General features: G+C 42.6%; 1 protein-coding gene across 1 annotated transcript; it reads left to right on the top strand.

The window, feature by feature from the left end:
* The first annotated feature begins 227 nt into the window (after nt 1-227).
* Nucleotides 228-2,669, top strand: LOC133004674 (uncharacterized). The gene is made up of 3 exons (XM_061074146.1): nt 228-690; nt 2,249-2,610; nt 2,648-2,669. The coding sequence occupies exons 1-3, from the start codon at nt 403-405 to the stop codon at nt 2,667-2,669; spliced, it is 672 nt and encodes a 223-aa protein (XP_060930129.1). The 5' UTR covers nt 228-402.
* The last annotated feature ends 10,295 nt before the right edge of the window (nt 2,670-12,964 follow it).

Here is a 12,964-nt window from a genome sequence, read left to right as displayed (position 1 = left end):
GATGACAGCAGCGCACATGGTGGTGGAGGCTCAGCCACTCCCCGTGCGGGTCCGGCCCCCTGCTGCTCCTCCTGCTCCTCCTGCTGCTCCCCCCCCCCCCCACCACCACCACCACCCAGCCCACTAAGCACGCTGCCCACTGCGCACGCCTCCTCTCTCTCCTCTCTCTCTCCGGCTGCTGCTCACCATCAAGAGGTCGCTCTCTCTCTCTATCGAGCCGAATTAAAGCGAGGCTGATTTTTTTTTCTTTACAGCATTTATAGCAAATATCATTGCGTGAATCGTGCGCGTTTCCTCTCTCCGCACGATCCTTTTGTCTCCGGTCCTGCTCTCTCTCTCTCTCTCCCTGCACAGCTCCTCTCTCCTCTCCGGCTGGAACACGGTGTCCTCTAGGGGTGAAACATGACGGCCAAGCAGCGCAAACCGAAGAACAACCAGAAGAACGAAGAGAACTTGTTCAAGAATGAAGTGGTGGAGTCCCAGCAGGGGCGCTCCGCCGGGGGGGGCAGTAATTCCGCAGGGCTGCTGCTTTTATTCCTGATGATCGTGGCCGTCGGGGCCGCGGGCGCCTGGCTGTGTCTCCAGCAGCACCAAACTTTAACCCACCTGACAGACAACCTCACGGCCATGCAGATGAAGGTAGTGAGGCTCCAGTCCTCCCAGGAGGAATTGCGACAGACCAGTGATAAGGTAAGGACCCCGAAAACCAGCAGCTGATCCGAATAAGATCAGCTGAGTTGGAGCAGCACCACACGCCCCCCTCCACTTCCTCCACTTCCTCCTCTTCCTCCTCTGCTTCACCCTGATACAAAGACAACATTAACCTTATTAAAGTGGGTATATGCTTTGCTTTGCACCCCCCCTAGAGAAGGAGTAGGCCCCAGGACCTGCCAGCAGTTGCATGTCGCCACTTCCCAGCATGGAAAGTTAAGAAGCGCAGGCCTCTATCAGATTTCTAAATGCCAAGAGCCTCAGTGGAGTGAACACAAAACTCTATTTCTAACATCCCCACAGCTGCTCAAGCTTGTACTGGGGGATTATACCCGACCTACAACTGCACTGGTCTTATCACCTGCTCAAATATGTTGGATCTAATAAGGAACGCATGTGTTTTTACCAGTAGAGAACGTGTGAAATAATAATAGAAAAGAGCACAGTGTGCCAAGGCTAAATTTAGCCTGTGGTTTTACACTGAACACCAGTTCAGAGGTTGTTGTGCAGAACATCAGATCAGATCAGGAATGATTTGGTTCATTTGTATTCCACGTACTGGTGCAGGCATTCATGCATTTTTTAGATATTTCTAGTTTTTACAGTGACCCAACCTGTTAAGTGACTACAATCTGAGGTCTGTGCCATCCAAGGCGATCTTATGAAACGATAAGTTGCTTCAGGCATCGCTAAAGGGAATATGATTTTTAATTAAAACAAATGCACTCCTTCTGTCCTTTTTCTTCTCTTGTGCAACTTCACCTTTGTTGCAGGCGAAGCAGCATGGCAGAGCATGAAAGCAGCTGCACCAGCTCGGTCTTGTTTTGGAAATATTTCCAGTATGAGAAGTTAATAGATTTTTGATTTCGTGACGCACACATTTGCCAGTGCAGTTGCGAAGTTTTCGCAATTCAGCCATGAGTCACTTGAGTTTAGGTCTTAAGAGTGTGAGTGAAAAGAAAAATTATATTTCTCCTCATGCATCCATTTTATTCTCTGCAAAAACTGCAGTATTCACTATAGTTTGTTTCATATGACGTTTGTTTTATTTTGATCCCAGTTTGCCAGGTTTTACCGAGGTTCTCATGCAGGGCTCATTCTGATTGGTTGTCAAGGTTCAGGTTTTGGGTCCAAACATCTCCTTCCTCGGAGCGTTGGATTTATCGACAGCAGATGTTTTATGATGCAACGAGAATTTAGACTAACTCTACTAAAATGATAAAATTCTTTGCTGCTTCTGCCCGTGCATACACAAGTATACTTAGGGCTTGGCTTAGGACAATACTCCGTTTATTTTATGCACTTATGTACTTGGATGTGGTGGGAGCAATATAAAATGTGAGTTAATTTCCATAAAGTCCATAAAAACCTGATCATAAAACCACTCTTTGCATCTCAGAACTTGTGTAACACAATTTATATATGATTTTCTAAGATTTATAAGTAATTTCCGAAGTTTGTAATGATGTAATGGATCATTTTCCTTGTTTTGGATCTGTTTGACTCAACATCCCTCCCGTGTGTCTCCTTTCCGCAGGCCATGCCGGAGAGTGTGGACCAGCGTCTGATTGCACTGGAGGAGTCTTTTGCACGGGCCCAGAAACAGGTGGGCATGGCCCTGGCTACGACCGAGCAGCTGAAGACCAAGGACCTCCCCGCTCAGTTGCTGTCCCTCCACACCGAGATGAAAACCCGCATGGCCGAGATGCAGCAAGCCACGGCTTCCCTGAAGCAACTGGAGCAGCTGCAGAACGTGATGAAGACAAAGACTGAGGAGTTGGAGGACGTCAGGCTGCAGGTGGAGGGTCTGACCTCCCTCAGCGCGGAGCTGTCCCAGACGGTGGAGGTCTTAACTGGGGGCCTGGGAGCTGCAGAGTCCATGCTGGAGGAGAAAGAAGGGCAGCTCATCGCTCTCAGCACGGCGCTCATCAAGCAGGCTGCCGAGCTGCTCAAAGTGAATCTGGAAGTGGACGCCCAGCAGGCTCAGCTGAAGGCCAGCACGCAGGAGATGGCGACTGTCAGGTAAAAGAAAAACAGAAGAGAAAATATCTCGCCTCCTCTGACCCTTGACTTTATGTTGACTTTGTGAAATCCCTGTTGACCGCCTCTGTCTGTCTCTCTGTGTTGGGAGGCCTCACAGTCCCACTGATCTGTGTCAACATTGATTAGTGCTGATTTTGGAGTTGAATGGATTGCATAATTTTCCATCTCTCTGAAGCTTGTCTAAACACCATTTTCCCCGCTCAGTCAACTCTTATAATTAATATCATACATATCATCTGTCCACACAGTCTGTGAAAGTGCATATTTTCTGTGTTTCAGAGAGTTGCTGGAGATTGAGCAGTCCCAGCAGGCCAGCGTGGAGGAGCAGCTCAGTGCGGTGCACGAGAGTCTGCAGGAGCAGAACTCAGCGGCCCAGAGTGTGCACTCTGAACTCAGGGCTCAGCTGGAGAACATTCAGGCACGCTATAAAAACAATATAAAAGCAGAAAGAATTAGCCTGGTAAACTCTCTTCTCCGAAAACCCTCTGCATCCGTCGTACCAGCATGGTTTTCAAGCTGCCGTTGCCAGGAGCAGTTAGGAAGAATTTGCTTGAGGTTTCTCGCATCGATTGCTGTCAAATTAAGAATTATTATCCCTGCATGTGATTTTAAAACATCTCACACAACCGTGTCTGTATTTCTGTCCCTACTTTTTATTAATAGATCGAGGTATCAGAGGACATTTATTTGCTCTGAATGGTCCATTCTTTATCCATCTGGCTCAAATTGCCATTCATACTGAATACTTAGAAAATAAGTGACGATTTAGAGGTCTGGAAACAGGAACAAGAATTCCTGCCAAAATAGGTCACATATTTAGAAGACTGAGTAGCTGTAAAACAAGTGCCCAAAATAGACAGTTAGAGGCTATTTTGATTCATTACATTATGTGTGTGGTATATGGCAGATGCCTACACACACACACTCACACACACTGTCAGCACGCGTGGTCTCTTTACTATCCCTGTTCGCTATCTGCCAAGAGGGAACAAAAATTAGATTTCCATGTCATTAACTTGGAATTAATTGCCTGGCATGGATTCTCTGATGATTTAAGACCTTTATCATATAGAATGGATCAGTTTTGTGTGTGTGTCTGCACCTCTTTTCGACACCTACACAGCCAGACCACTAAAGTGTCCACACTCTATTATGATCTAATGCCTTTTTATTGCTTTCGTTGCTGTAGCTGGCGCTTGAGGCGCAACGCGCTGCAGAGCCTGTGGAAGAGGTCATCGAAGAAGAAGCAGCTGCTACAGAGGAAGCGCCTGTCGAGCAGGAGGTCCCCGTCGCTCCTGCAGAGGAGGTGGAGGAGGTGAAGGAGGAAGAGGTCCCCGTCATTCATGCAGAGGAGGTGGAGGAGGTGAAGGAGGAGGAGGTCCCCGTCACACCTGCAGAGGTGGAGGAGGTGGAGGAGGTGAAGGAGGAGGAGGAAGTGGAGACGACGCAAACGGAAGAGGAGAGCCAGGAAATATTGGAAGGAGAGAAAGTTCTGGAGGAGTCGTCGGTCAGTAATCCGGAAGAAGAGGCAGAGAAGGAAGTAGAGAAGGAAGAACCGTTGCTGGAGGAGGCAGATGAGGAAGAGGAGCTTTTAGAAAATGATGATTTAGCGCAGGATGAATGTAAGTGATAAATAATGGATTTTTTGCAAAAATTATAAATCCAATCAAACTCTTACATCTCCTAACATTTTCCTTTTTCATGTTTTACAGAGGTTTTTCTGGACAAACTCAACCAAGGAGGATGGGGAACTTTCTCAGTCTAAAGACACTGTCGACAATAAGATGAATACTCTAGGCAGGCTTTATAGATTGCTGGTGTTTAGTTGCAGTCTTCACTGTGTGGTTGCTCTTTGAAAGGCAGACGAAAACCAGAAGAGTTCATTCACTGTGCTGGAGCTGAAGCGTGAACATGAAATACGACATGGCTGTTTATGTTTGAAAAACGACTAATTCAGGATTTTTTTACTTGCCAATAACAATCTCAGAAGCCTTAATTCATACACTGTCTTTCTATATAGAGCATTTTCCACTCTTCATAACTTGCACTTTTTTTTTTTGTCAGGGTTAGGTCTGTACTAAACTGGAAAACTGCAAACCAACGACACAACAAGAAGTGTTTGTCAGTGCACTTGAAGCCATAAGAAAAGCCTGTCTCTGTGACATGAAATAATGTATCTTGTTGTCACTGCCTGAAATGTTTTTTATTAAAGATAAATTCAGATGGAAAAAAAAAATTATCGAATCCCAGGTGTTTTAAGGAAGGAAAACTTAAGAGCAAGTAAAAAAAAGGCGGAAAGATACAGAAGAACAAGTCTTGAATGTGTTTAAAGTATATACTAACTGTAGATGATAGGTTTTTTTTACTTTATAAAGTACATGTCTGTAGTCCAGCACTTAAAATCGAAGGATTTCTTAAAAATAGTTTGGCCTTTTTTTGTGCACTTTTTTAAATCAGTGCCAGTTCCAGTCACACAGAACAAGCCTGCAGTGTTGTAAGTTACAGCTGGGTCAAAAAGCTTGAACCTCCCAAAACTGGTTTAATTAACATTGTCCTACGGCTTTTATTTATAAGAAAATGCATTTTATAGTAGGTTCAGACCCTTTAGTCTCGTTTTTGGTCTTTTAATATATAACCAAAGGTATTGTATGCATTATCTATGGAAAAAGAAACGCGTGTTTGTAACCAGAAGAGCTTCGTAAAGCACCTCAGGGACAAACTGTTCTCTAGATGTGTGATTTTTACTGAAAACGTGCCCAAAAACAATCAGACCTAAACTGATCATATACTTAGTTAATATGTTCAGTCAGAAGATGGCTGACAAGTTGCAGCTAAAGATGCAAGACCACGTCTTGACATCAGTTTCAAAATGTTGAAAACCAGAAGAATTCCAAATCTTGACTTCAGATTAATCCGAGTTTAGCTGTTCACATCTGTTTTGCAGAGCTACATGAGAGGCTGTAGTGAAACAGTTCATCAAACACGTGTAAAGTGTGGGGGTGTAAACATGTTCAGCTCCACATCAACCAAACAGGACGACTGTTCCTTCCCTGTCAGACCTCGGGGCTTCGGTTTCTAAGTAATGGGAGTCTGAAGTCTGAGAGAGCAGCTGCTGGACTTCTCGTCTGCACTCACCTCATGTGTGAAACAGAAGCTAAACATATTACTTCTCTCCAGGACTGTTTCTGTGAGATGCTTGGAAGACAACTGGAATAATGTGAATCATCGAATATGACAAAAACTAACTGCAGGAATACTGTGACTCGAGGAAATAGACATATCAAATATTAACCTCACAAAATGTATACATTTACCAAATGACCTCTTTGAACACACAACAAATGTTTGTGCTTTCATATAAACGTGGAATATGTTTCTGATAAGGGATTAAACAGTTCACTGTACCACTGGAAAACTGTTGAACATCACTGTAGGATTTTTCTTTTTTTTTTAACTCAAACTAATCACATTTTGCGAATGTACGGTTTTGCTTAGGCATCGGTTATTGTCAGTATGATACTTCTCTCATTGTCATGTTTTTGAAATAAACGCTGGTTCTTTCACTTTTTGTATCGTTGATTCTGTGCTGTTGTAAAGATTTATCATTTTATATACTTCAGGTTATGATGAGGGAACATTCAGGTCAGGTGAAGTGAGTGGTTACTTGTCCAATTTGAAGTATTGCATTAATTGTCAATTACAACGTGCATCATGGAATGAAATACTGTATTTGTGATTCCACTACATTATATGAATAATAGTATAGTTCCTTTGCATAGTAAGATCATTAAATATGATCTATTGTTATAGATGAGCCAACATAATTAAGTGTAAGCCTACTTCAACCAGCTACACTAGAAAAATTTGTAAATCTGACCCTTATGATGCATAATACCTAATTCTACCATTAATAATTTACCTATATTTTAGTTATAATGACTCAAAAACATATTGTGTCCACCTCTGAGCATTGACAAGTCTTTTTTCAAGTACAATCTGATGTACCTGTGAAAAAGTACAAACTGTATCTGTTGTCACAATGTTTTCCGAGCAGCATCAATCATAGTTATACTCAATTACAGTAAGCAACATCAAAAGCGCTTGTATTTCAAAGAAAATTAAGCATTTAATTTTGTGTTAGTCAAATAATGTTCACTTACATTAACTGACTCATTCTGTGGGTATCCATGCAAATTATGTTGTAAAATAAACATTTGACTGCTTTTTTTGACAAATGTGTTTGCAGCTGAAATAGAACTGAAGTGTGGGTAAAGACTTGCTTGCAGCAAACTCTGGTAAACAATCAGCCTGAACTGATAGTGAGTGTGTGAGTGTGTGTGTGTGTGTGTGTGTGTGTGTGTGTGTGTGTGTGTGTGTGTGTGTGTGTGTGTGTGTGTGTGTGTGTGTGTGTGTTTGAGCATCATCAAGACAGACAGGAAGTCTCCCTCTCTCTCTCCCTCTCCCTTCCTCTCTCTCCCCCTCAGCCTCTCCCACTCATCACTGCTGCAGTGTCTCGGCGCCTCAGTCGCTGACCTTCCTCCGGGACCATGCAAGCGTTTGTTGCCGGGTAAGATTCAGAGAAACTGAGTCACTCTCTTCTTTCAGCTGATTTATTCTCTACATGCTCGGCCTGACTTGCTTCTGTCTGGGTAAAGCTCAAAGTTCTTGTGTTTTTCCTGCTGGGGAGCGACTCAGTCCAGGTGCTGCAGGCCTCGTTGAACTGATGTAACTGATGAAGAGGAGATTCTCTCTCTCTACTTGATAAGCTTCTCTGTGTATATTTATAATTATTGGCTGTGGGGTATTATTCTTAGCAACTATTTCAGCTTGTTAGTTATCAGCTATTTTTTTGTCATGTGGCCTAAGAGGAGTATTTAGCTGTGCATGGCTCGCAGGTTTTGTAATAATTAAAGTGTGGGTGGATAAATCATCTGTAAAAATCTGCAGCTTGGTATAACTTGTTTAAATGTTTCAATGCTTTACTGAATCTTTTCTGGTGTCACCCACAGACACACAGACATAAAGGCCATAGAATGCTTTGTGCTTTTTACAGTAGAGCAGATTGTGCAGCTCACCAGCCCATTGACTCTCAGTCAGGGTGACTTCACCACTGAGGGATCGATACCAGTAAAAGCAGAGCAGAGGAGGGGTGGGTAGCCATGGGAAGAACATGAGCCTCCCTCTGCTGCTTGCTCAGCTCTTTTTCGCTGGGGAGCCACTGGCAGATATTGCACTTAGGTTTTAGAGTCACAGTGAAAATGCATTTTCAGTGAATCGTGCTTCATTTATTTGAAGCCTTTCCTGTTGTTGAGAAATTATTCAAAAGCGAAAGGAAATGTGGCTTTTAGACATTTCTACACAATTATCCAACAACAGCCAAAGTCTTTGTCTTTATTTTTTAATTGAATTTGTTTTGTCTTGGGCAAGAACATCTGTCTATCTATCTATCTTTCTATCTATCTATCTATCTATCAATCTTTCTATCTATCTATCTATCTATCAATCAATCTATCTATCTATCTATCTATCTATCTATCTATCTATCTATCTATCTATCTATCTATCTATCTATCTATCTATCTATCTATCTATCTATCTATCTATCTATCTATCTATCTATCTATCTATCTATCTATCTATCTATCTATCTATCTATCTATCTATCTATCTATCTATCTATCTATCTATCTATCTATCTATCTATCTATCAATCAATCTATCTATCTATCTATCTATCTATCTATCTATCTATCTATCTATCTATCTATCTATCTATCTATCTATCTATCTATCTATCTATCTATCTATCTATCTATCTATCTATCTATCTATCTATCTATCTATCTATCTATCTATCTATCTATCTATCTATCTATCTATCTATCAGTCTGTCTGTCTGTCTGTCCGTCCGTCCGTCCGTCCGTCCGTCCGTCCGTCCGTCCGTCCGTCCGTCCGTCCGTCCGTCCGTCCGTCCGTCCGTCCGTCCGTCCATCCATCCATCCATCCATCCATCCATCCATCCATCCATCCATCCATCCATCCATCCATCCATCCATCCATCCATCCATCCATCCATCTATCTATCTATCTATCTATCTATCTATCTATCTATCTATCTATCTATCTATCTATCTATCTATCTATCTATCTATCTATCTATCCATCCATCCTACCACACATCATCTCAGTGACTCTTTAACAAGATCACTCTCTGTTATTTATTTTCAGCAAATTGAATAATCACACATTTATACGTTTTTAACATAGCCTGTATTATTCATTGTATATTGTGCTTTGAGTGGTGCATTAACTTTAATAAGAAAATTACCACAAACAAGATTAGATGATTGAAGTGCTGTTTACAAATGCCTGAATGGACATTCTGATGAATTAATATATAATCACAGTAGTATTGTATGTATTGTTGAATTCCAAAACATATGAATAGACATTGTGAATGAAGGGTCAAGTTCTTAATTTTTTTCTTGGCTGTTTGAACAAACAAACAAACTAACAAACCAACAGTTTAAAATGATCAAATGTATATGTGAATTAGATTATATTGGTTTACACCACAGTATTAGAGAGATCACTGTTATGATTACCTGAACCCTGTGTCTTAGTAAGTCTGATCAGGAATCTGCTTCCTCTCTGTAACTTCCTGGCTCTCTGTGCATGGCTGTTGACTCGTCCATGTTTTCTTACAGAACCAGGTCGTATCTGACCCCGGTCAGGGATGAAGAAGCAGAGTCTCAGAGGAAAGCAAAGTCTCGTCATGCCAGACAGACCCGCAGGTCAACACAGGTAAACAACAAAGGGCTCAGAGAGGTTTAAGTCTGGTTGTATCCTCTGCTACAGTTGACAGGGATGAAGTTGTATGAATGTCCTGCAGGGTGTGACTCTGACCGACCTGAAAGAGGCTAAGCAGACCATCAGCCTGTCTCCTCAGGACAGGAAGCAGACAGAGGACGCTCTGATTGACAGGTCCTGCCTGAGGAAAGGTTTCACAGATGAGAAGAGAGTCAAGCTCGGCCCAAAGGAGTCCACGGAAGCAACAGAGATCAGTGCAAGATGGAGAAAACTGGATGAGGTGAGCAAGAGAGCGATATTTAAAAAATTAATTCAGCAGCATAGGTAACTAAAGGATGTGTTTTTTTTTCTATGACTCCACAGCAGGGAAACATTGAACCCAGGTTAGAAACCCTCGTCGAGAATCCAACAGCAAACGGTTTCTATTTGTCTGATGCTGGATCCTGTGGCCTGAACGCCTGCAACACTTCCTTCAGAGGTCAGAGGTCACACGTTTTAACCCTGTTTACTCCAGATCGGCTTTACGTTTCAAGTGACATCATTGTATAGTGTGGATCAGTTAGATCTATACCCCTAACTGTTATGAACTTAAATAATAGAAATCCTAGTAGACTGATTAAGACACTAAGAGAAAAAAATAAATAAAAATATATATATATATATATATATATATTCAAACATGTTCGGCAGTTTTTGACAAACAGACAAAATGTGTCCCAGACTTTCTTTAGTTTAAAATCCGGTTTATAGGCAATAATTACAAAATCAGGAAAACTCTTTGAATATCAGGGTAGTATTGATATTATCTTTAGGTCTGTTGTGTTTACAGCAGAAACACTAAGTATATACTCTGTGTGCAGGTGCTGAGAGACGGTGGAGAGATGAGAATCAGAACCCTGTTGAGGATTCAGCACGGATGAGCTTTGCCACGAGGCAGCAACAGAGACGACGCTGCCGCGATGGTGAAGCTTCAGACTTCAACCCTGCAGAGGTACGTGGGAAAGGTTTTTTATCAGCTTTTAGTGTCACACTTTTAATTCACAGGCCGGCCAGGGCCTGTCTTTGTGGAGTTTGCACGTTTGGTTAATTGGAGACTCTAGTTTGTCTGTTAGCCTGAGTGTGCACGTTAATACTTGATTCTCTTTGTACATCAGCCTGGGGATGGACTGTCAACCAGTTCAGGATGTACTCTGCCTCTCAGCTATGGCTACAGAGGCTGAGAGAGTTCAACACCCTGCAAATAAAAAAAACACATGCAAATGGTCAAATCTGAGTGCAAATCTTTTTGCAAATCTATTTGCATGCGTTTTCTTCATTTTCATACACGTCACCTGGGATTGGCTCCAGCGCCCCCTGCTAATTTATAAAGGAACAGGCGATGTAGATAATGGATGGATGGAAAGATGGATTTTCTCTTAGCACCACTAGATGGAGCCAAAAGATTTTACAATGTATTTTCCATGCCCTTAGTTTGACCAAGGAGAAGTGATTATTTACACTTCACCTGATAAAGACTTCTGTTTACTACACAATATGTTTTTAACTGAAACGAAGTCAAAATGTGAAAAAATTGCATTTGAAGCCTTTAATCCTTCACGACTGATAATCTCACACCACAGCGATCGCATTGTTCTGTGCGAATCAATATTCATTAGCAGCATTGTTTCATGTTTCACCCTCTGATTCTCACCAAGGCTTCAAAGAAAAACTCTGCGTTAATCTCTGATGCAACGTTTTAAAGTGTCGTGCAATCGCAGATGTGAAGCACGTTGTCAGAGATTGTTTGAAACAGAAGTGCTGGTTAATGTCTACCAGAGAGAGACCCCCCCCCTCTCATCCCCCCTCCACACACACACACACACACACACACACACACACACACACACCCTCTCCCTCACCCGCTCCCCCTAAGTCGCTTTGCTTCTTCACATCACATGGCTGAGGTGTCTCGGCATTCCATCCCATATTGGGCCAAACTGAGACGCTCTGTGTGAGGACTTGGATTCAGAGGGATTGACTTTGGTTTCCCTCTCGCCCTCTAAACTGGGATTTTGTTCCCTGCACCTGTGTGTGTGTGTGTGTGTGGCATGTGAGAGTCGCCCCCATCACCAAATCCTCCCACAATCCTCAAGGATATTTCACTTTAATCTCCTTAGAAATGTGTGTTTCTTGAAATCTATTTTTCCAAAAGCAAACACCACAGAGATGACGATCATGTCAGTCCGTATGACTTTTACAAGCTCATACAGGAAAATGGTTTCCCTGCGTGAACTGGTTCCAGCTCAGCGGTCCAGCTGTCCCCCCCCCTCTCCCTGGTGGAATCTGTTGGTAACACGAGAGTCTCCTTGCGTTACCGAGTGGACTATATCTGTCTGTGATAATCACACCGAGCAGCGAGGCCTCATCACAAGCCTGAAGAGAGGCCGCCCGACCTCTGTGTGACTCCATGATGATCTGAGCAGACCTTCTATGTTTCTGTTCAGCAACAGAGACAGAGAGAGAGAGAGAGAGAGAGAGAGAGAGAGAGAGAGAGAGCGAGAGAGAGAGAGAGAGAGAGAGAGAGAGAGAGAGAGAGAGAGAGAGAGAGAGAGAGAGAGAGAGAGAGACAGGTGCAGAGCGAGTCAGCTGAGAGGCTCTGATACAAGGAAGGAGCAAAGGGGAACCTAGATTTCTTTGCAAGCCCCATTTTCTACTTAAGTAGCATTTTCTAATGGATGAGATTATGAAAACGCAGGAGAGTAATATCCTAAATGGAAAGTCCTGAAGCTGAGGCCCAGGATCAGAGCTTGGATCAGCACTCAGTAAAAGTCTCTGACACCAGTGCCAGTGTAGTTAACTACCACCGAGTCATTTCCTCTACAAACTTACAAGATAAAAACTATGTGCAGTTTCATTCTTATGACACAACCTGCTAATATCAGCCTTTTCGGAATAGATTGTTACTTGAGCCCATGAGGTTATGTTTTCATCGTATGTTTGTTTGTTTGTATGTTGGTCAGGATGGATCACGCAAAAACTACCAGACGGACCTTCATGAAACTGGGAGGCAGGAAGTGGTTTGGCTCAAGAAAGAACACGATGTGGATCTGGATCCAGATTTCTTCACTTTCTTTAACATTGAAAGCGTTTTCTCAGAGAATAATAAATAAAATAACGAAATAAAAATCTGGCATCTTTAGGGGAGTGATTTTTATGAGTGTGTGTAAATGGTGTTGATCCAAATAAAAATCCTGACCTTGTGAGTTTGTGGTTTCACAAGAGGACTGTTGGGCCTTGGCGGAGGTGTGTAGTTGTGAAGTTGATGTGTGGGTGGTTGTTCACGAGCAGGACATAAAACTGAACACCACAGCAGCCTCTATATCGAATAATCAAGTCTTCACTTTCTTTTCCTTTCTCTTTC

Source organism: Limanda limanda, chromosome 7, assembly GCF_963576545.1.
Source record: "Limanda limanda chromosome 7, fLimLim1.1, whole genome shotgun sequence".
Lineage (NCBI taxonomy): Eukaryota > Metazoa > Chordata > Actinopteri > Pleuronectiformes > Pleuronectidae > Limanda > Limanda limanda.
The sequence above is the reverse complement of the archived record's forward strand: the minus strand, read 5'-3'. Positions and strand labels throughout refer to the sequence as shown.

Excerpts from the sequence above, each read along its gene's own strand:
- LOC133004674 (XM_061074146.1), top strand. The coding sequence starts at position 403 with ATGACGGCCAAGCAGCGCAAACCGAAGAACAACCAGAAGAACGAAGAG. Across the intron at positions 691-2,248 it reads TGCGACAGACCAGTGATAAG|GCCATGCCGGAGAGTGTGGA; the intron begins GTAAGGACCCCG and ends TCCTTTCCGCAG. Across the intron at positions 2,611-2,647 it reads ATGCTGGAGGAGAAAGAAGG|GCTGCCGAGCTGCTCAAAGT; the intron begins GCAGCTCATCGC and ends CTCATCAAGCAG.